Source organism: Monodelphis domestica, chromosome 3 (genome assembly GCF_027887165.1).
Source record: "Monodelphis domestica isolate mMonDom1 chromosome 3, mMonDom1.pri, whole genome shotgun sequence".
Lineage (NCBI taxonomy): Eukaryota > Metazoa > Chordata > Mammalia > Didelphimorphia > Didelphidae > Monodelphis > Monodelphis domestica.
In genome coordinates, this window is record NC_077229.1 from 491,205,553 (window position 1) to 491,230,204 (window position 24,652).

The following is a 24,652-nucleotide window of genomic DNA, read 5'->3' on the forward strand; positions in this document are numbered from 1 at the left end:
AGGCAATGGATCCAAAGGCACTCAGGTGGGACTTGTAGGAATTCCAAATAGGGAATTTTAATGTCCACCCCAAACACAAGATCGACTGACACTACTCAAAAGCTTGTGATTTTCTAAACAAAAGAAGCTAAAAGAGAGCATTAAGTTAAAAGCTGTCAAATTATGTTTTACTTTTAAAAATATAATTGTAGCTACAAGAAGTCAAGTAGTCTCAGTACCCATCAATCGACAATGAAATAGGTGAACTCCAAATCAGTAAGCTTTAATCAGGAAAGGAGAACTATTTTATTTTCATTGATATATCTTGCGTTTCTATCATTCCTTTATGCATATATACACCTATATACGTATGCCCTTATATACATGTTTATATAGACTGGTGGTACATGTGTGTATGCATATATATGTATACCCAATATATTTTGTAACAAAGATTTAAAAAGGAAAAATAAAAAATAAAAGGCAGTTCAGTATAACCTATGCATACAGTGGCCTAACGTTCCACACTTTCTCCCCACCGTTGCATTTTTCTTCTAGAAAAGGAACTTCGATTTCCGTGTTTTTTTGAGGACCCCTAGACTCTCAGAGAATGATCAAACACCTGAATGCTCCTGGCCCTGTCACGATCTCCAGTTTCTTTCACCCAAAGACTTCGGCTTTTTACTTTCCAGGGCTACGATCTCCTAGGCTTTAGCCTGGAGTCTCAGCCTTTTCTCTTTAGCTAGGAGGACTCCTCCTTGCTCTGGAGGTTGAAGGGGTGGGCCCTCGACAGGTAGGCGTTCCACGGAGGCGGAACTTCGGCTTCCAACGTTCGAAGTAGGCGGGGCCGAGCCCCAGGCGCTGACGTCCTCCAGGTGAGCCTCAAGTTTCAGTGAAAATTATCTGCTCCTCCGTGGAGGTTTGGATTTGGCCTTGGCTGGGATTTTTCTCAGGAATCTGTTCTCCCCGATCTCAGAAGCAGCGGTCGAAGAAAGAGCAGGAGAGGCACGGTTAGCTCTGAGCCTCTACAACTCTTTGGTTGTAGCAGCGGGTGAACCAACCAGTCCGGGACTGGTTCCTGGGCTGCTCCGGGAAGATGGGAGCCTGGGGCACGGCGGGGCTGCTGGGGTGCACAACTCTGCTAGCCGCTGTAGTCACCTGCTCCGCTTCCTCCGCAAACCTCTTGACTCCAGGTGAGACTTACGGGAGGGGAAAATCTTTCCAGTCTAGAAGTAAAGCGAATCTTTTCCCTGGGCCTTAAAATGGGGGGATTGGGCCCTGATGGTGTAGTTTTCAGACCCCGCGATGCCCTGGGACTCTGTGGGCTAGGAGGAGATCCGGGCGGATCTGGAAAGTCTTGGATACTTACCAAGTTCCCCCTCCTTTTCTGGCGGGGTGGAATTTATTCTCAGCTGGCATAAGCCGGGAAGGGGGAGGGAATAATGTGCATTTATATCGTGCCTACTGTGTACCAGGCACTGCACTAAAAGCTTTTTTTATAAGGGAGGTAGTCCTCCTTCGCAGTCTAGTGCGGAGGGCTGAAAACATCGATGTAAGACGACGAGGAATGTCTCTGCTGGTCTTGGGAGGGCTTGAACGCAAAAAGGAAGATCGTACAGTTCGGAACAAAAAAAAGGGGCGATATTGAGCATTTAGTGCAACACCCCTACACCAATTCACTAAAGATGAAACAGCATCAGAAAAGTTAAAATTAATTGCTTGTGATGAGCACAGAGGCGAAGATTTGCACTCGGGCTTTTTTAGTTCCAAATCCTAAACTTTATCTGCCACGCCTGAGTGACCCGGGTGCTGCACTTCTTTTCTCTTGCTGATGGTACCCTGCCTGGCTTCCTTCCAACTAGCCCAGCAGGTATCTGAGGAATCCCTCAGCCTCTACGGGGTGGTGTGGCTGCCTGCCGTTCTGGGCTTTGGAGTTAGATCACTTTGCAAACATTAAGTAATTATGACCTTTTGACAAACCCTTGTGATTTCCTTTGGTGGGTCCCACGGGGTGGAGGGGTGAGAGGGGACTATAATTTGGGGACTATTGTCTGACCCTGGAGGATTGATTGACACAGAAGCAATTGCAGAGACTTGTTCCCAGGAGAGGGTCTGTTTCTCAAAGATGTAAAATTAAACGTGTGTACTCACTCTTCTCTTTGAACCCTTTGAATGCCTTAATTTTTCCTTCCCGTCTTTTGTCTCAAACTCTCTCCAGCCCCTAAACATCCCTGACACAGAAACTGCAAGCTACTGTTAAAGTCTTTATGGGTATCCCTGAGCTGTCCTAAGTTCTGGGACCCAAACGGGCGTCCTGGCATTCTTAAACAGCAGATCTTCTCTACCTCTTCAGTTGCTGAGGTTCTGACGTTAGCTTCGATGTTTCTGAATGTCGAGCACATTTTAGACCTTTGTTCTCCATTCCACCTTATCTGGCTATCACACAGCTCAGCAATGCCCTTTTTAATGATAGACTCACAGAAGCTACCATAATCATGCGGCAATGGACTCTCTTGCATTTTACTTAAGCAAAACAGAAGAGAACAGTGCAGTACAGGAACAACCAGGGTAGCCCTTTGTTGCCTGCGTTATTGTTTTCAGTGGACCTGTGTGCATTGTCTATATGAAGAAAAACAATGTAGAATGAGCCCTAACTGAACTAGCAAAGATGGAGGGACAGATACCTGGCGTGAGAGTGAGAAAATGTGATTTAAATAGGGATCCAATCCTTAAGCTTCAAATTAAGTATAGAGTAGCTACCGAGCAGGGGTTTAGTATTTGAAAGTTGTCCCCTTAAAAAAAAGTACACACACACACACACACACATATACTCTTTAGTATGTACAAAGGCTCATGGAGACTCTTTCAGTCCCTTTAGTCAAAACGACAAAATTTCAGACTTGAATTTTACTTGTAAAATTCTTTTTTTCAGTGATCCAACTCTTCTCATTTCTACATAAAATAGTTGTTTGGTTTTTTAATCAAAGTTTATGGAATGTGATTGAAAGAACTTGTATAAATTACTTATTTCCAGTTAAGAAAATGGTGGGTAATTGGATAATAAATGTATATGTATGCCATAGATCTGATTCTCAAGATAAACAGAATGTTTTCCATTAGTTGGCATAAAATGAATAGCATTTAGCTTATCTGGCTTGAGGCCTTGGGAAGCTGTGATTTCCCAGGTTGCCAAACTCTTCTAAAGGTACAATTAGTGGACAGTACTATAGTTCTATGCCAGACATTTAAGATTTTATTTTGTACAAATGGAAATAAAGGTTTAGCAAGCTCCTCCTTATCAGTGTCTTGTACTGTACTAGATACCACAAATAAAAAAAACCACAGCAGTCAATTGTACCAGTAACTCAGGGTGTTGTCAGGTAGAGGGTGGGTCAAGGAATAGAATAACAGCTTAATGAAAAGCTGAAAGTTACTCTTTAACTAAGGCTATTTAATATTATGTCTCAGTTCTTTCCCACCTCACTAGCAGTCATTTTCCCAGCAGTGGTTAAGTAGTATTTTTGACATTTATTTTAAATGAAGTTCAATGTTTCACTTGGCAGAACCATCGTCCAACAATCTACCCATCCCTCTCTCAGACACTGTAGTTCTCTGCCTTGGAGAAATAAGGATTTGTAGGAGGACTAGCTAGGCAGCTAGGTGGTGCAGTGGCTAGATGGTCAGATCTGGAGCCAGAAATACCAGAGTCCAAATGTAACCTCAGACACTTACTGGATGTGTGACCCTGGGCAAGTCACTTAACCCTGTTTGTCTTGGTTTCCTCATCTGTAAAATGAGCTGGAGAAGGAAATGACAAATCACTTCGATATCTGTGCTGTCCCAAATGGGATCACAAAGGGTTAGACATATCTAGGACCAGCAAGCTATGAATGTTTGCCCTATCTAACCCTCTATCTTGTACTTTTCTGTTGGCATTCTCCATTGCAAATTTTCTTCTTTGTGCTCCTCAGTTTTGATGTAAGCACTGTATACAGCTCATTTAGAACCATTGACTTTTTTCCTATTGCATTTTCCCAACAATTGTGTACAGAATCATTCTGTTCAACGCACAGTTAGTAAGCTTCTACTATGGTTAAGGCTCTGAGTGAGACAGTGAATGATTCGTATTTTTACAATATTTAAAAGTTTATAAAATGCTTTTTTCAGAAAGACCCTGAGAAATTGACTGCAAAAAATATTATTTTCCCTTTTTTGCAAAGAAGAAAATGTGACTGAGATGTTTAGTGATCAAGGGTACCCTAAGATCATTTTAGAATTTTACTGAATTCAAATATCTGAGATCTAGAGATAAAGTGGCTTGCCTGAGTTAGTTAACTGCAGAGGCAGGGCAGGAATTTCTGTTTCCTGATGATGTCTCTCTAATTGCACTGAATATATTGAACCTTCCCCACCTCACCTCCATCAGTGAAATATTTGTCATTAACAACGGAATTCATTTCCTTTGTTTTCTTGAGGACTGGACCAAATCCCACTTTCAACAGGAACCCTTTCCTGGAATACCATTCAACCTCCCTCACTACTTCCCCTCTGAGACTGCCTTCCATGTACTCTATTTGTCCTCTAGGTTCATAGTTGTTTGCATATTGTCTCTTCCATTAGTATTCAAGCTCCTTGAGAGGAGGGACTGTTCTTTGCCTTTTTTCACACACACACACACACACACACACACACACACACACACACACACACACACACACACACACACAGTCCTTTATCTCATTGCCTGGCATGTACTAAGCATTTAGTAAATAATACCTGTTGACCAACAGATCTAGTGTATTTTTAAGAATAAATAATATTAAAAGTAATAATATTTAAAATACCATGCTCAGTAACAATCAACAAAGGCAAGCACTTAAATAAACATACAAAATAAGGGAAAAGACCACACAAAGAGCTCAAAATATTTTATACATTCTGACAAACCAGAATCAAAAAAATAAACTACCAAAAAAGTATACTTTTCTGTTTTCCTTTCTGACTCCATTTCTTTTCCTGTGGTTTCTTTTTCTTTATGTAGAATTGTAGTCAGTTTATATACTGTTCTATTTCTACATATCTTGATTTGCATAATTTCCAAATTTTCTCATTTTCTTTGATTTTTTTCATAGTATTTTTTACAGTGCCATAGCATTTAATTACATTGTTATGCTATACTTCATTGAGGCATTCCCCAATTATTGAACAAACAGGTAGCATTCAAGCTTTTGCTCTTTAAAATAAAAGTTATCAATGTTTTCTATCCATCTCTCAAGGTCTTTCTGAAGGAAGTAATTTGTAAACTTTAAGTACCATATAATAATGAGTTATCCAAAAAAGGATGAATCCTTTTTGTTTTTTGATAGGATTCTTTGTAATCCTAGTGCCTGGCAAAGGCCTGTTTTATCGCTTCTGTAGTAGACTGGACTTTATCTCTGACACTTAGCAATGTGACTATAGGCAAATCTTCAGAGACTCAAGTTCCTCATCTGCCAAACATGTACTACTTACTTTATATGATGTTTTAATGTCTTTTAAAATAATTAAAAATGTTTTAATTAATTAATTAAAATTAATTATAATAATAAATTTATTATACATTATATATAAATAAATATAATTTATAAATTATATATAAATCATAACTTATAAAATTTAATTATAACGACAAAATTAAAATTAAAAATTTAATTTAAAAATTAATTAATTAAATTAATTTTTTTTAGTAAACAAGAATCTATTTTCTCTCCCTTACATCTCCTACTTACCCACACAATTAAAAAGAAAAGGAAAAATAAAACCTTTATAATCCAACATGTACAGTCAAACAAAACAAATTCCTGTTGTTATGAGGATCAAATGAGATGACATTTGTAAAGATAGAAAGCACTAATAAAAGCTGTTTCTCCCTCATTGCTCATGCCCAACAAATATATTCTCATTCTTTGCTTGGTCAGAATATAGGTTATTTGTCCTCTGAAGTCATAGTTAGCCATTGCAATGATTAGAGTTCTTAAGGCTTTCAAAACTTTTTATGTTGTTTGTTTTGTTACTATATACATTGTTCTGTTTATACAAGTCTCCCCAGGTTTTTAAGAACAATTTCTTCCTCATTTCTCATAGCCTCATAGTATTCCATTACATTAATATATCCTGGCCACTTCTCATTTATGTGTACCCACTTTTTTCCCAGTTCTTTGCTGTTTCTAAAAGAGTGCTTATAAATATCTGTGTCTATATGGATCCTTTTCTTCTTTCTTTGCTTTTTTAGGGGTTTAGGCCTGGTAGTAGAATTACTGGATCAAATGGTATGCAAGGTTGAATAATTTTGGGAACAGAATGCCAAACTGTTTTCTAGAATATTTGGACCACTTGACAGTTCTACTAACAGTGTATGTAAAATGTGCCCATTTTTCCACAGACCCTCCAAGGTTTTGTAATTTTGTAATTTTCTGAGTTTTTTTTTTTGTCAACATTGTCAGTCTTGTGGGTTTCACAGGATTGTTATGAGAAAAACACTTTATAAACCTTAATGCACACTGTATCAGAGTATTATTTTAATACTTCACTAATTAATGTTTTTAAATTACACGTTAATATTGAGGCATCTGGTGACACATTGGATGGAGCAATAGTCAGGAAGACATCATCTCATATCTAGCTTCAGATACTTTCTAGCTGTCTGACCCTGGACAAGTTACTTAACTTCTGTTTACCCAATTTTCCTAAAGTATAAAACGAAGAGAATAATAAAACCTATGTGGCAGAGTTGTTGTGAGGTTCAAATGATACACTATTTGTAAAAGCACTTAGCATGGTGCCTGGCACATAGTAGGTACTATATATAAGCTTAGTCTCTTTCCTTCTTTTCAGAATAAAGGCTTAGTAGTAGAATTTTCTGGATCTAATGGTATGACCAGTTTTCTGACTGACGTGTATGTATACAAACACACATCAATCATATATATGTCTAAGCATAAATATATACACTAATATTTTTTACCCATCTTTACCTTTTTGTAAGTTTTGCATATATAAGGAAGAGCATTTATAACAACTCATAAGATATTATCTCATCCAGGGAAAGCAACTATTTCTTCTTTTGATGATGTTCCTAAAGGAATCCAAAGGAAATTAAGTCATTAATTATTTTTCCCCCATCTGAGATCTCTTCTGGTCATGTTTTCCAATTTTATAAAGGACCCTATCACTTTTAGTAGGTTGTAAGAATCTCTACAAGTTTGTCTGGATAAATGCTTTAGAGTTTATGACTACATGAATACAAATACTGTGTAAACATAAAGTTTCTGAGTAGATTTGGTAAAAAAGGACTTAGATGGCCTTTAACCTTGATAAGGACAGATCTGTATACCCAGGCAGATGCTTTGTCCCTCCTTAAGGGCAAATACTGTCTTTTGCCTCTTTTGTATCACCAGTGGCACATAATTATCAATTGATTACTGTTATCTTTTAAATACAAGCTCTGTGTTGTATTTATATTCAGGGACTGATAAAACATGTCTAGTGGGTATATAAGTCTATACACTGGATTGATGCTATATTAAGATATATGTTGGAATATGTCCTGACAATATTTTCTCTTTAGTGTTTTGTAATAGAGAGAGTTAGTCTGGTGGTAAAAAGAGAGAGAGAAAGAATGGAGACCTCCCCTCTCAATTCAGGGTCCAGGAGAGACAGCTGCTGTTTAAATTGGCCAAGGGAGAGAAGAGGGGAAGTGAGTCTGTAGTTCCCCCTTCAGCTTCCCTTCAGCTATGGCTGCTCACCCAAACTGCCTCTTGACTTCCCTCTAATACGATGATATATAGAGCTTCCCTCCTCAGAGAGAGAGAGAAGCTACTCTCCTCCTCAAACTGGAACTGTTTCCCCACTCACACTAGAATCAGTTGGGGAAGACAACCTTTATTCTAACTGATTAATTGGGAATGACAGGGAAATGGCTACAGGAGGGGTTTGTGAGGAAAGAGGGGGAAAAGGTGTCTCTATTCTAGCTATCCCTTCCTCCTCCCTCCTCAAGGTGGGGAACCCAGGCCTTGGCAACCTTGGGCCCCTGAGAGATTCAGACTTGGATGGTCCTGGTCTTGGCCCCAGTGGACACAGTTCAGACCCAGGGCACCAGGAACGGTGAGGTGATCTTGTCAGCTGCTTTGTGTCTTCTCCAGCTGGCCACTTCAGTTGGGGATTGGGGGATGTCCAGTCGCCAGGAGAAAGATGTAAGCATTTCTCAGGAGCAAGTCTTGACTAGACCTTTTCCTCAGGCTGTCTCAGGATTGAGAGAGCTAACTGCCTCTCCCCCAGAATCTCCTACTCTCTTAAAATTCTAGAATCTCTCCTGGGGCCCCTCCCCCATTGTAGCTGAGGCTCCAGCAATTTCCCAGACTATAACTCCAGTTCTTGGGTTTGAAACCTCTATCACAGTTTCCACTGGGCACCTCTTTTGCTTCATTGCTCTAGTTGTAATTTCTTTTGTGTTTTTTAAAAGTAATCATTTTATTATGAATTTAGTGATAATTTCAGGAAAACCAAATGAGTAAAATTCAAAGATAAAATCATGAATTCAAAACTATTTAGTTTTCTAAAGTCTTTACATCCACAAAGGTACAAGTACATATAAACTTTAAGAAAACAGCTACAAAGTATTATTTTTGCTTATCTTTTCCCCTCTTAAGTCCTTTTCTTCTGCTTCATTATTGGATTTTGATGCTAGTAGTATTCTGATCCTATTTACTTTGTTCTACATCATGTGATAATGTCTTACATTTACATTTGTTGTCATTACATTTGTAAATTTTGACAGTGCAATATTCAAATTCAAGATTTTAGACTTCCCTAATGTGGTTATTCCCTTTGGGGAAGTTTATTAAAACTTATCCTTACTAGCTATTCTGTGTGACTTTCATCTGTATATCTCCCATATGTTCCACAGAAGAGCATACACAGCATACTCTTCCCACAAAACCTGGCTACTTAGTGATGGATGTTTTTTGGCTGTGACAATTCCCAAAACAGTGAATAATAAAACATTTTCTTCCAACCTGTACAGTCTCCTGCTACTTCTGCAGGTAGGATGACAGAGTGGTAGAGAGGGGATAGACATAGTAATAGAGAACATGCTAAGAATCAATCAGTAAGCTTTTATTAAGTGCCTGCTTTTGTGTTCCATGTGAGGTAGGTAAGCCATACATACATTCATTACATACATACATACATACATTCATACATACATTCATACATACAAGACAGACATACAGTCAATAGAGTGCCTGGCCTGAAGTCAGAGACACTAATTTTCATGAGTTCAAATTTGGCCTCAGACTTACTAGCTGTATGACCCCGAGCAAGTCACTTAATCCTGTTTGCCTCAGTTTCCTCATCTGTTGATTGAGCTGGAAAAGAAAATGGCAAAAAATTCCAATACCTTCCCCCCCCCCAATCCAAATGGGGTCATGAAAAATTGGATGTGACTGAACAACAACATGTGCCAGGCATGGTGCTAGGAATACAAAGATAAAGCAAAAGTCTTTACTTTCAAGAACCTTATATTCTATTGGGGGAAGCAACGTGTGTACATACAAGTAACTATAGAATATTTACAAAGTAATAGGGAGTGGAGAGGGTATTAGTAGCCAGAAGGAAGAGGGTAAGCCTTATGTAGTTGGTGGGATTTCCTCTGAGCTTTGAAGGAAACTGGGATTCTAAGGAGTGTGTTCTAGTCCCGAGTGACAGAGAGCCTATGCCACGAGTGAGAGATGAGAATGCAAAGTTGAGAAAATAGGAAATAAGTCAATTTGTCTGAAATAGAAGAGAGTGAAGAGTAGCAATGTTCAGTGAGCCTGGAGTGATAGACTAGAGACTGACTTTAACTAGCTTTAAATGCAAAACAAGATTTTGTATTTTATGGAGTTTTTTTGGGGGTAGAACAATAACACAAACCTTTGCTTTAGAATATCATTTTGCAACTATGTAGAAGATACATTAGACAGGGTTGAGGCTAGAGCCTGAGGACCAATTAGGAGACTTGTAATAGTCAGTGGGAAAGATGATGATTAATCACCCTAGAAAGATCATGGTCTAAGTAGTCAGAAAGGGATGGATGCCAGGAATATCGATTCTATCTTCACTACAAGACTTGTCAACTGATTGACTGTGGGCTGAGGTGACTTCCAGGTTGTAGACATGTGGGACTGAAAGGATGTTGGTAGCTATCCAACAGAAATGAGTAGCAGCAGCAGTAGTTCCTAGGGGTATCTGTCCCGGAAGCTGAGTCACCAAAGACAAATAGACACACCAAGAGCAGGTAGCTTCAGCACTCTACCAGGTTACCTTTGGAGTCTAGCAGAAGGCTACACTTCAGGAAAATGTCACAGGGATACCATAAAGGAAAAAAGAAGGGGAAAGTTCACTGATTTGACAATTAAGAAATCACTAATGACCTTAGAGAGAGTAGTTTCGGTTGAATGATGTCAGAATCCAGAATGTAGAGGGTTGAGATGTGAGTGAATAAGTGAGAGATGAGGAAGTGGAGATAATTATGTTAGCCTATTTGTAAACATTAACCAAGCTGTCTGTTTTTTGCTATTACAAAAGGAGGAAAAAAAAGTTTTTTTTTTAATAGATTAAGGGTTTTTAAAAGGCAGAAGAACCCCTTTTAATGAAATCTTTAGAAGATGGACTTCTAGAGGGAAGGTCCTGGGTTCAGATCTGGCCTCAGACACTAGTTGTGTCTGTTCCTAGTTGTGTGACCCTGAACAAGTCACTTAGCCCCCATTGCCTAGCCCTTACCACTCTTCTGCCTTGAAACCAATACACAATATTGATTCTAAGATAGAAGGCAAGGGTTTAAAAAAGAAGAAGATGGACTTCTAATTTTGGGATCACTGGATCCAAAGACAAGATCAATCTGGTAGTTCTTGTCCTATCCTATCTAATTGCTTCCCTACACCTTTCTCCCTGAAAAATGCCATAGCATTTTGCTTTTAGCCAAATCATTTATTCTCTTCTGAGATCTGGTGTTTAAGGAGCAGAAACTGGACTTTTAAAAGACATTGCTCCCCTTGCTTTAATCAGCTTTGCTGCCAACCGCAACCCACCTTCCCTCCCCACCTCTGTTCCATATCTAAGACCTTTCATGAAGCTGATAGGTTGATAGCACAGTTGCCTTCCACTGCCTCTTTTCTGTATAACTTTCTCCTCTTTCAAAGCTCTTTTACTTTAAATGTCTGAAAACATGTCTCCATGGAGCTAATGGAAACATGACTGTCATTTGCCTGCATTTTCTCTGCTTAGAGACCAATAGTCTTCATCCGAGTAAAAAGGATTTTTATGGGTCATCCTATTAGGATGCATGTTTTCCTTTTTAAAGTAATTTAAAAAATATTTTAATAATAAGTTTTGTTGACCCTGACTTTGTCTTTATAACCCAGTTACTTCCAATTCTCAATTCATTCATTGAGGTTTTGTGAGAAAGGAAGGGATTAAATACAAACATCAGATATAGAGACCCTGTCTGACAGTACATAAAGTACTCAGGTCTAGTAGTTCCCCACCTTTCTGAAAGAAAAGCCATATGCTTCTTGTTATCTCTTCTCCTGGAACTTCATCTCTTTTTCCATTACTCAAGGTTGTTTGCTTTTTTTTTTAATATTTATTTTATTTTATTTTTGTTTTTCCTTCCCAATGGTTTTTTTTTAAGTTTATTGAAACCTTTTGTATTTCCATCATAGGGATTTCCCAATATACTTCCCTCCAACCCCAGGAAGTCTTTCTTTTGTAATAATGACACAGAGCATTGTGAATCCACTCTCCCAGAGAGAAGAAGACTGGTATATTTTTTCATCTCTTCTATGGGGTCAAGATTGATTGGTATAATTACACAGTTTTATTTAATAGTTTTCTTCATTTACATTATTGTTAGCTTTATTGTTCTCGTGGTTCTGTTTACTTTGTCCTATACACAAATTTCTCGGAGTCCTTCATATTTGCCATTTCTTTGGGGACAATTATATTGTATTACACTCATATGCCACAATTTATCATCCATTCACCAATGGATCAGAACCCACTTTGTTTCACTTGGGTCTTCTTATTTTGACCCATTTGCAGATTTTCTGTTGTGTGTCATCTGGACACAATTCCAGTAACTGTTAGTCTATATCTAAAAGATAGACCATTTCCTCAAAAGTCTGGGACTAGGCAGGACAGAGGTCCAGATTCAGGGAGGCAGACTATCTCTAAAACTCTGCTTTGCTGACATAAATTACTGATGACTAGGTCAGCCAATAAGTCTTTTAAGTTTAAAATTTTTTAAATTATTTTTTTGTTTGTAACATTGGAAATATTAAGATATACAAGTAACTACTTTCCCTCTTTTCCTCCCCCCATTAGAGAAGACATCATTTGACAAAAATAAATAAATAAATATAAAATAGAAATATATATTAAAAAATGAAATATAAAAATATATATAAAACTATCTCAAAATTCTATTAATCATTTCTTTATCTGTAGGTGAACATATACAAGTCATTCTTTAAAGAATATTTCTGTTGCTGTGTATAATATTCTCTTGGTTCTGCTTGTTCCATTGTTCATAATTTCATGTACAGCAGATAATTCTCTTTTTTTTTTACTCTCTTACCCATACAATACTATGTACAAGTTCTAAGGCAAAAGAGTTGTAAGGGCTAAGCAAAGGAATTAAATGACTTGCCCAGAGTCACACAGCTAAGAAGTATAGGAGGCCATGTTTGAACCCAGAACCTTCCATCTCCAGGCCTGGCACTCTATCCACTGAGCCTCCTGTCTGTCTGTCTGTCTGTCTGTCTGTCTGTCTGTCTGTCTGTCTGTCTGTCTGTCTGTTTGTCTATCTGTCTAGAGCAGATAATTATTGAGTAATTCTTAGGTGCTAAAATTTTTCAAAGTATTTGTAAAGGTCATGAATAAATTTAACACAGATACTGCTCTATCTGTGCTCATAGTCCTTCCTACTTAAGTGATAGAAAAGCACAAGATTCAACAAGGAGAAGTGGTTTTTAGTCTTCCCTCTATCTGAGTGATGAATAAGATGAATTTACAAAAATATAGTTGTATTATATGAAATACTGCAGAGTAATTTAAGCAGAACCAGAAGATTGCAAATTCTTGTACCTCTCAATCTCCCTTTCTTCAGATAAAAAAGTAGGGAGTGGTCCATCAAAGTAATGTCTAAGATCCCTTCCACCTCTAACATTGTAGATGTGAAGGATTCTTCTCAGTGTTTGCTAGTTTCTGCACAGCAGATGAGGGAGGGGGTTTTGGGAGAGTTGCTATCGCTACTGTGTTCCTTCATTGCAATTCACTATTTTAGATTTCTTGGCTCTTCATGCATGAAACCTTTAAAAAAAGTAAATTATAGTCTGTACTGATTCAATGAGAAGCTAAAAAATAAAGTTATACCCTTAAGCAAGAAAAGTTAAATTACTGGATACACCTGTGAAAGAACTAAGGGTAGCCTCCATAGGCATTGAAGATGGAAACAATGCTGTCATTGTGGATTTCCACATCAGTCTTTTTTTATTGGTCTATAAACCTTTTCACTGCCGAAGGTCTTTAGCTTTTCAAACCTGTACATTTCAGATGTGGTTACTTTTTCCTCTTCCCTATTTCCTGCTGTCTCTTCTCTTCTTTTGTTTCTTCCTTCTCCCCACCCCAACCTCTAGCCATAAAGAATAGTGACAGTGCTTGCTCACATGGAGAGAGGGCAGATTGTTAGGGAATTCAAATATTTTACTGGTTGGTAGAATTGTTTCACATGAGAAACCATATTCTGAAACAGGGATTCTTTACCATTTTTGTAAGCCCTTTTGTCGGTCTGGTGAAACCTATGGACATCTCAGAATAATGCTTTTAAATGAAAATAAAATATATAAGATCACAAAGGAAACCAATTATATCAAAATATAGTTGTTTTCATATATATGTGTATATATATGTATATTTGTCTGTATTTATTTTTAATTAGGTTTATAGACTACAGGTTATGAGCCACTGCTCTTGGACATGTGGTGACTCTCTTGTAGTTTCTGATTAAAATAACATCCCCATTTTGTGCTAAAAATTTCTCTTTCCCATAATAAATGGCTAAATATATATGATTTTTAATTTTTTTCAGTTATATTGTATTATAGGGGGTGGTTAATTTGTAATAGAGTAGTTCAGACTTTCAGTAGTGAGAGGGTCCCTGTCTCTATCTAAAACCCTTTTACTCCCTCCTTGAGTTTGGGGGGAACTCAGGCCTTGGCAGACTGAGCCCCCTGAGAGAAAGTCAGGTTGACTCATCCTTGGACAACAGGAGCTGAGGTAAAGTCTGTTCAGGTTTCTCTTCAAAATGTCCCTTCAATTGGGAAGTGTTGGGGGGAAAGATTTCCAGTCACCAGCAGGAAAAGTGGGTAACTCTCAGGAGAATGTCTTTTCCCAACTTCTCTCTTCAGCTTCTCAAGACTCAGAGACCAACTTCTCTCCCAGCCAGGATCTTCTCCTCCTCCAGATTCCAAACTCCTGGGACCCCTCCCCCATCGATGTGATCAGTTTCACACACTCTTAATCCTGGCACTTTTCTTATGTACCAGCCTCTGGCACAATATGTAGAAACAATATTTGACAATTATTTTCTGACATTTTAATATACTTAATTTTAAGGAAGGGAAATATCTTTTTTGCGTCTCCTTCCAATTAAAAAAAATGTACTGGGGATGGAGTTGATTTTTTTAATTGAAAATTTTAATTGAATTAATTAATTTAGAATATTTTCCCATGGTTACATGATTTATATTCTTTCCCTCCCCTCCCCCCAGATGAGGCAATATTCCACTGGGTTTTACATATATCATATGTATGTATCGTATCTTATCATATGTATCATACATATTACATATATACAATACATATATTGATCAAGACCTATTTCCCTATTATTGATAATTGCACCAGGGTTATCGTTTAAAGTCTACATCCCCAATCATATGGGGATGGAGTTGTTAAGTAGATGAGAAGAGGAGGCTTTAAGCTTGTCAGAAAAGAAGACCATTTGTAGGTTATCCATTATAAAGAATGCCTAATCATTTTAAGCCTTTAGTTTTCTGGCAATAATCCATATTATGGAATTACAGTTGAGTTCTCAGCTTTGAGCAAGTAAATATCCTCTTGTTTTTATGATATTGGGTAAAAAAAAAGTTTGATTTTTTAAAACTTTATGGAGAGAATTTTGGGAAGTGCAATGGGGAAAAGCTTCTGGAAAAAAACCATCACATTTAGAGTCTAACAATTTGTATTCAGATTCTAGCTCAGTTTTCCTATCTGGATGAACTTAAGTCAAATTATATAAATTCTTTGGACTTCAAATTCCTCATTTGCAAAATGAGTTTTGTCTAGATGATCTTTAAGGTTATTTCTAGGTCTCAATTTGTGATCCTTCCTCTTGCATCCTTTTTTTAGGGCCCCAGAAAAATAGAAAGGGAATTGTAGATGTTTAGATAGTATAACAATTAAAATTTAGGGAAACTGAGGCAGGTAGAAATTAGTTTCTCTCTGCAAGGAGTATTATATTTTTAGAGGTTTATTGAAGATTAAAATATAAAGAAAATACAAGTAAGAGAGGCACGTGTCTAGGCCCAAAGAGCCTATTCACGACCACTTACATCTTGCCTGCTAGGTGGAGAGCCTTTTTACAACCAGGTTAAATACCCCATCTCGATCTTGGCCCAGGTAAGAATTCAGTGATATTACAAAGCATTCTGGGGAAGTGGAGCAAGGACTTCTGGGGATTGAAGTCCTGGATTCAAGTCTCCATTTTTATAATAGTAAGAATTAGAAGAGGCCTTGGAGAAATCTAGGCAAATCCCTTGATTTTGAAGGTGAGGATCTCACCTGTTGTTGAGAGGCAACATGGTAGAAAGAAATGAGTATCATACTCTTTGAGTCAAGAGTCTTTAGCTGGATTCCTTATTGTGGCACTAGCCATGTGATCAGGGGCAAGCCTCTTGACTTGTCTGAGCCTTAGCTTTCTTACCTACAAAATGGAGTTAAGAGAGCTTACACCACCCACTTAACAATGTGAGGTTGAGGAAAGCAGTTTGTAATCTCTATAGTACTATCTGAAGTAAATTGTGGTTACTTTGTCCTTCAGTGGGAAGGAGCATCCTCAGGAGTCCAAGGAGCTATTTGACTTGTCAGGACTTCTATAAAGGAATAATTTGCCTGGAAAGATCAGATCCTAAGACTGACCTTGGATTGATAATTCACTGTGTAATAAAAAAATTCAAAACTGTTATTGGATTTTTCAAAGCGAAATCATCATATTTTCTTTAAGCCCTTATCTTCTATCTTAGAATCTATATTATGTATTGGTTCCAAGTCAGAAGAATGGTAAGTGCTAAGCAATGGGGGTTGAGTGACTTTCCCTGGGTCATACAGCTAAGACAAATGAATATGAGGTCAGATTTGAACTCAGGGCCTCCTGTCTCTGGGCTTGGCTCTCCATTCACTGAGCCACCTAGCTATACCTCCCATCTGATTTTTGAAACAAATAAATAGGTAAAAACCATTCCCTATTAACTGACCCATTAGTGGAATATTTAATGTCCCTAGCTAGAAACATGTGTCAGTCAGTCAACCATTAAGCATTTATTAAGTGTCTTCTATGTGTTAGGCACTGTGCTAAGCTTTGAAAATAAGAAGAAAAGAGTACAATAATGGGAACATTGAGCATTGATGAGAAGGAAACGAACAAGTAGATCAATATAATGCCATGAAATCTTATGAAATTTATGAAATTCTCAAAAGTCAATGTGGCGTGTTTGTTTTTTGTTACTTTAACCTTTTTACCACGTGATATCAAGGGCTTATAGTTGAACAAACCAGATAAAACTTCTAGATGAGTATTTCGATCTTAAACTAACCCCTCTGTTTTCTCTTTCTTGTTCAGGAGTCAATAGCAGCAAAGGAAGAAGTTTTATTGGCCATAAAATCCCCTCAAAGAATATCTCATCCAGTGGGAATGAAGGAGTTTCCACGGTTGTAGGATTCTCTGTGGACAAGTTTTCTGCTGAAATTCTCACTGGAGGACTGACTACTGTCTTCTTTCCAATTGTCTATGCAATTGTGTTTATCATTGGCTTGCCAAGCAATGGCATGGCTCTGTGGGTCTTCATTTTCCGAACAAAAAAGAAACACCCTGCTGTGATTTACATGGGCAACTTAGCCTTGGCAGATCTCTTATCTGTAATCTGGTTTCCCTTGAAGATTTCCTATCATATAAATGGCAACAACTGGATTTATGGGGAAGCTTTGTGCAAGGTGTCAATTGGCTTTTTCTATGGCAATATGTACTGTTCCATTCTTTTCATGACTTGCCTCAGTGTGCAGAGATACTGGGTCATCATGAATCCCATTGTGCGCTCCAGGAAGTTGTCTAACATTGCAATAGGGGTTTCCATTGGAATTTGGCTGTTGATTCTGCTGGTGACCATTCCTCTGTATGTTGTGAAGCAAACTGTCTATATTCCAGACCTTAATATCACAACATGCCATGATGTTTTGCCTGAAAATGTGCTGGCGGGAGATATGTTCAATTATTTCCTCTCTCTGGCCATTGGTGTCTTCTTGTTCCCTGCTTGTCTCACGGCCTCTGTCTATATCCTAATGATCCGAACACTCCATTCTTCTGCTATGGATGATTCTGGAAGGAAGAGAAGGAGAGCCATCAAACTCATCATCACTGTACTGGCCATGTACCTGATCTGTTTCACACCCAGTAACACTTTGCTGGTGGTACATTATTTCCTGATTCGAGCCAGAAGACAGAGCGATGTCTATGCCTTGTACCTGGTAGCTCTCTGTCTCTCTGCCCTTAATAGCTGTATTGATCCCTTTGTCTATTACTTTGTTTCTAAAGATTTTAGGGATCATGCCAAGAATGCTCTTCTTTGTCGAAGTGTTCGGACTGTGAATAGAATGCAAGTGTCCCTCACTTCCAAGAAATTATCTCGGAAATCTAGCTCCTACTCTTCTAGTTCAACGAGTGTTAAAGCATCTTATTGATACATCTTTCATATCGTCAGAGAAAAATAGCATTGTTGAACTTAAGAGTCTACAATACATTTCAGAAAGTGTCTTGCCATTGCATTCTGCATTCTATCATCAATAAGGATCACATTGTCCTTCAGATGGATCCCTATGCCCAGTATTTCTTGGAGTTTCCAAGAAAAGCAAGTACTTGTGTTGTGAATGGACATGTTGTGGTATGGCAGAGACTGCCCAGGAGCTGGAGTCAGAGAACCTGGGTTTGAAACTGAATCCTAACAACTAAAATCTAGGACCTTAATTTCCTCATTCATAAAATCAGAGAATTTGACTAGCTACTGTTAGTATCTCTTCCAGCTATAAATCTGTGGTTCTGTATTTTCCTTTTGTATGCTTCATTTGTTCAGCCTTCAAGTAAAACTCAACTAATTATAATTTTCAATTTATGAGGGAGAGAAAAAGACTAAAAAATGTATATGTAGATGGCATCACAATTTAGTGATATTGGATGCTGGAAGTGACAAATCAGTTACCTCAAGGTACATTTCTTTGCCTTTTAAATGTTCATTATGGAATTTTAGAGCTGGGAACTACCCATAAATTGACTTCCCTAAAATATTAACTTAGAGTATTACAGCTAGAATTTTAGGGATTATCTGATAGTCCAACCCCTTTGTTTTATAGATGGCAAAAATGAGACCCCAAAGAAAGGAAATGATTTCACTCAATGCCCCACAACCAGGCAAAGACAAAAGCTAGGTTAACAACCCAGATTTCTTGTTTCCTGTGTTTCCCATGTTTCTTTTTCATTGCCTTGGTGGACGATGACATGAGGACCCAGGCTAAAATTCTTTTTCAATTGCTTTCTCCCTGCATAATCTCAAGGAAGATATTTAAGTTCTCTAGGCCTCACACATCTCACCTGTAAAATGAGGGGGTTGTACTAAATGTTCTACTTTTTAACCTATGCTGTATGACTAGGGGTCACTGCTAAATGTTGAACAAATGACATTATTGACATTTTTGCATTCACTTTGTGAGGTCTAGGCAATCAACAAAACAAAGTAAACCCTGATTTTTTTTGTTGTTTTCTGGTTTCAAGTTATAAATGCTCACACTGAAAATTTAACAATCTGCTCTTGTGCACTGATACAAGCTGGCTCAAACACATCTCTGATTATAATTTCCATGTATCTCTTTGTATTGGTCTTTGAATTTTCTCTTGCTCATTATTACTTGAAAAGAAAAATGCAATAATGGTTTTAGCCTTTAATACATTAAAATAAAATTTTTACTTAACTTTAATGCATATTTCAGGCATATAGGCCAAGAATTTTTTTCTTTTTTAAATAAGAACCATATTTGACACTTAGAGTTTTTTCTGTCCAGATTGCAATATTTATTGTCAAATTTTTTATTGTTGCCAAAAGTCAAATTATAGTAGCCTGATAAGGTTATTCTTCTTAGAAAGAGGAATAGGACAACAGCAAACATTTAACAGGCACCTCCTATGTTGAAATGTGCTAGGTGCCTAGTGACTAAAAGGAAGTAGGCTTTATTGGGAAGGAGTATATGTTCTTCTAAGTAACAATAGTCCATATTGTATTGTTATGTGTCACAATTTTGGGTATGTTTTTGAGTTATGTGTACTTGTGTAGTTCCTTCTAATATATATTCTCAGAAACTGATGTTTTTGTGGCATTTGATGACCATTTTTTGGTAATCATGTACTTTATACTATGATCTCTTTTATAAATAAAACAACTTTTTTTATAACCTGTTTCTGAGTTGGACTGGGGTGGGGGAATGTGACATGAAGTGCATACATCACTTTTCCTTTACTAAATGGAAAAAATGAGATATATATGTCTGCTGATGCATGATGCATTTCTGCAGACAGTAAAGAATGACAACTCTTAATAGATTCAGCATGAAAAAGGACCAAAAACATTGGGTTGCTGGTCCCTGTTTTGTTCCAAAATCTTTCTGTTAAACAGCCCAACCTTAAGAGGAAAACTTACTAGCACTCAGGCCATATCTAACAGAGTAGACTTTATTTCATATCTATACATCTGCTAAGGGGAGGCAGGCTTGTTTCAACATCAGTCCTTTGAATTCAAGAAGGGGCCACAATCAGTGGAGCTCTTTATTCCACAACCTTTTAGTGACTTGAAACAAGGGCATCTGGGCATCTGCTTCATTCCTAACACGTTTCAATGCCCTAAGGTTATATGGTCAAATGCTAAACCCTTTGATACATTCAATCAGCTGTTATTATAACTTTCAAGTATGCTGTGATGTTGCCAAGGAAAGACAAGTAGGACCAGTAAAGAAGATGAGCTGGTTATGGAGCAATAATTGATAAATAGACTAAATAAGGGAAGAAGGAAAAGAATGAGCATTTATTAAGCACCTACTAAGCACTAGACCAGCGGTTCTCAACCTGTGGGTCGCGACCCCAGCAGGGTCGAATGACCAAAACACAGGGGTCTCCTAAAGCCATTGGAAAATACATATTTCTGATGGCTATTTTACAGCAAGATCTCAGAAAGAACGGGGACCCTGCTGCCCGCACATTGTACTAATATTAGTTGCCTATCAGCTAGCCCTCCCCCTATGAAGGGCGATGGATTTACCCTGTTGCCTGGAGACCGGACTCAAACAGAGACCCAGAGAGAGCACCCGGGCTTTGGCTCCGGAGGGGTTAAGAACAAGTCCTGGAGCAGATAACTCCTGGAGCGGATAACAGAGCTGAGTAACCCCAGCAAAGTGAAGCCTCAGCTCGAGTTGGAGGGAGACAACAGGAAGAAGAAGGCAGCGTCTGTGGACCCCCTCCCCAGGCAGGACTTACTTCCCGCCCCAGCACTCAGGCTGCCTCCTGCTGGATTAATATTTCTCAACATATAATTAAATATTGTTTTTGTGATTAATCACTATGTTTAAATTATGTTTCATTTGTAGTAATGAGAATACATAATGAATACCAGGTATTTATATTCCGAATCATAACTATAGCAAAATTACAGTTTTGAAGTAGTCACCAAAATAATCTTTTGGTTTGGGGTCACCGCAACATGAGGAACTGTATTGCGGGGTCATGGCATTAGAAAGGTTGAGAACCACTGCACTAGACCCTGAGTTATAATAAATGCCTCATTTGATCCTGGGAGGTAGGTGCTATTATTATTTCTGGTTTACAATTGAGGAAACTCAGGCAAGCAGAAGTTAAATTACTTGTTTAGGGTCACACAACTAAGAACCATGTAAGGCTCTTTGAGGCCTCCTCAGAAAATGTGGACAGGAAGAGGGGTAGTGGGTGGCCTCCAGTCCCTCAGCCCCAACTCCTCTTCAAGAGTGACTCCCCAAGCCAAAGCTATTAGTCTGACTCATTGTGGAAGATTAAAGGAAAATATGAATAAGAAGTAGAGGAGATGAGGAGAGATGTGGCAATCTGCATTCCTAGAAATAGGGCCCACTATACCAATTAAATCAGACTCACTGAAGTTTGAAGTAGAAAATGATGGCATGAATGGAGTGTGGGTGCTTTATCTACCAGAACTGGTTTCATAGGATAATCAATATAGAATGGGAAGATACCTGATATATCATTTATTTCATCCCCTTTTTATAGATAAGGAAATAGACCCAGAGACTTGCTAAAGAGTCAAAGAGGCAGTGAGTTGCAAAGGCAGAAAACAATTCTGTCCCCACACTGAAAGTTTGTTATCCCTGACCTAAAGGAAAACAATATCAGTTTTTTGGGATTCAGTTTATATTTTTAATAAAATCTTTATTTGCTTACAAATTATTTATTGACTGTTTTCTCCAGAGATGTATCATATTTAACTTTTTAAAGTTTCTATTCATCATCTTGACTTATTTATTATTTTGCAATTAGATTTATCTAGCTCTGAGAGGGGAAAGTTGAGGTCCTCCACTAGGATAGTTTTATTATCTATTCCTATAATTCATTTAACTTTAAAAAAATAATTAGGAGATTATGCCATGTGGTTCACATATGTTTAGTATTGATATTACTTCTTTGCCTATGGTACTTTTAGCAAGATATAATTTTCCTGCTTAACTCTTTTCATTGTCTGTTTTTCCTCTTGTTTTATCTGAAATCATGATGGCTATCCCTGCCTTTTTATGTCAGCTGAAGCATAATAGATTCTGCTCTAGCTCCTTCTTTTTACTCTGTGTGTCTCTGTTTCAAGTATGTTTTTTTTTTTTTTTTGTAAACAACATGTTTCTATCTGCTTCTCTTTTATGGGTTAATTCATCCCATTCACATTCAAAGTTGCATTTCCCTCTTTATTGTCTTCTCTTTATCCTTTTTATCTTTTCATCCTCTTTCCATGTCATTCCTCTGTAGGCTGTTTTGTCACTGCCTTTTTTTTTAAAAATCTGCCCCCCTTTTTACTACCCCTTGTGTGATAAGATAGATTTTTATTACCAGTTGAACACACACACACACTCACTCATTGAACCAACTTAGATGTAAACAAAGTTCAAGCATTGTCCACTTCACTCACCACCATATTCCCTTCCCCTATAAAAGCTCTTCCTTTCACACTTCATATATGTGAGATAATTTCTTTTATTCTTCTTTACCTTCTCCCAGGGCATCCTTTTTTCTCATTTATCGATTTTTTTTAATACTTTCCTAACATAATCAACTCATTCCTGCATCCTCTTTCCTTCTAACTGCCCTAATAATGATAAAGTTCTTAGAAGATATATGTATCATTTTCCCATGTAGAAAGATACACAGTTTAAAATTATTAAGTGCCTTTTGATTTCTCTTTCATGTATATACTGAGTCTTATATTTGAAGGTGAAATTTTCTGTTTACCTCTGATCTTTTCATCAGAAATATTTGAAATTTCTCTTTTTCATTTGCGTTCTTGGCTATAATTCCAGCTCTTTTACCTTCTGGAATACCATATTTCAAAACTTCCACAATGTATACATGGTAGTGCTAATGTTTTGGTAATCCTGACTGTGGTCCCAGTGAATGATTTCTTTCTTGCTGTTTGACATTTCCTCTTTGATGTGGAAGCTCTGGAATTTGATTTTAATATTCCTGTGAATTTTCATTCACAGGTGGTAATTAGTTGATTCTTTCCATTTCTATCTGAGCTTCTGGTTCTGGGATATCAGAGCAATTTTCCTTGATAATTTCTTGAAATATAATACCTAGACTCCTTTGATCATGACTTTCAGGTAATCTATTAATTCTTAAAATTTCTCTCCTAGATCTGTTTTCCAGGTTAATTGTGTTCCTAATGAGATATTTCATATTTCTCTCATTTTTTTCATTCTTTTGACTTCAATCAATCATTTCTTGATGTCTTATGGAGTCACCAGCTTCCACTTGCCCAATTCTAATTTTCAAAAAATGATTTTCTCCATTGAAATGTTGTACCTCTTCTATTTCTGCTTTTTTAAGAGTTATTATCATCAGTGAATTTTTGTACATCTTTTTCAATTTGGTCACTTTTGTTTTCTTATGGTGTTAATTTATTCAGTATTTTTGATGCCTTATTTTACTTTTTTTCTGTTTGTTGTGTTCTTGAAATTTTCTTCCTTTGCTTGTAAGAGAGGAAAATACAAAAGAAAGAAATTGGATCCAGTGGAGCAAGAAGCAGCTCACATGGGGGAGGGGCAGAAAGGAAAAAACCCAAGATTCCAGGGAGAGAACAGAAGCTGTAGAAACTCAAAACTGCCAGCTCAACTCACTCCTCTAGCTGAGAACATGAGAAAAGGATCTCTGAGGCTGGGGATCCCCCTGGACATTAACTGCTTCCTAGTGAACCCCTGAATCTCTTATTCAGTGCAAATATTGTAGACTGGACTTTGAAAGAAGTCATCAACTGAAGTAATCTTCTCCAAGGATTATACTCTACCTCTCTATCCCCAATTTGTCCTGAACTCCATCATCCTAACCAGATTAGCTCAGGGGTAGGGACAAACCTAGCAGCTGACCAGAAGAGGGGTTGAGGCTAAGAGCCTGGACCCCCAAGATTTGGGGGGTGGTTAGACTGACAGTAAATATGGATTCCTGCTACCCACTCTCCTCTCCTCACCCAGTACCTTCATTCCTCCCTTTCCTGAGTGATCCCAATTAAAAGTATTACTATTTAGATCAGATCTGTCTGCTTTCTGACACTAAAGAAGAGGACTGAAGATTTGGGGAGAACTATACCACTCCACAAAAAGGAAGAAGACCCTGGGGAACCAACAACTATATCCAAAGAGCAATATTCTTCCTTGAGCTGAGGAGTAAACCCAGGTCTTAAAGAGAAGAAGTGGCAGTTGGGGTAGAAGGACTCAGAGGCAGGAAAGTCTATCTTGCCTCTCCACAAGAGGTGCTGAGGTCAAGAAAGGAGGCAATGAATCACTTCACCAAAGCTTTTTTTTTAAACCCTTACCTTCCATGTGGAGTCAATTCTATGTATTGGCTCCAAGGCAGAAGAGTGGTCAGGGTGAGGCAATGGGGATTAAGTAACTTGCCCAGGGTCACACAGCTGGGAAGTGTCTGAGACCAGATTTGAACCTAGGACTTCCTGTCTCTAGGCCTGATTCTCAATCCACT

At 37.9% G+C, this 24,652-nt stretch overlaps 1 protein-coding gene across 1 annotated transcript; it reads left to right on the top strand.

The window, feature by feature from the left end:
• Positions 1 to 802: 802 nt before the first annotated feature.
• Positions 803 to 21,730, top strand: F2RL1 (F2R like trypsin receptor 1). The gene is made up of 2 exons (XM_007486474.2): positions 803 to 1,172; positions 16,958 to 21,730. Exons 1-2 carry the CDS (start codon positions 1,076 to 1,078, stop codon positions 18,070 to 18,072), a joined length of 1,212 nt encoding a protein of 403 aa, XP_007486536.1. The 5' UTR covers positions 803 to 1,075; the 3' UTR covers positions 18,073 to 21,730.
• Positions 21,731 to 24,652: the final 2,922 nt, after the last annotated feature.

Coding starts and splice junctions, on each gene's coding strand:
- F2RL1 (XM_007486474.2), top strand. CDS start 1,076: ATGGGAGCCTGGGGCACGGCGGGGCTGCTGGGGTGCACAACTCTGCTA. Junction 1,173..16,957: donor CGCAAACCTCTTGACTCCAG/GTGAGACTTACG, acceptor TTTCTTGTTCAG/GAGTCAATAGCAGCAAAGGA.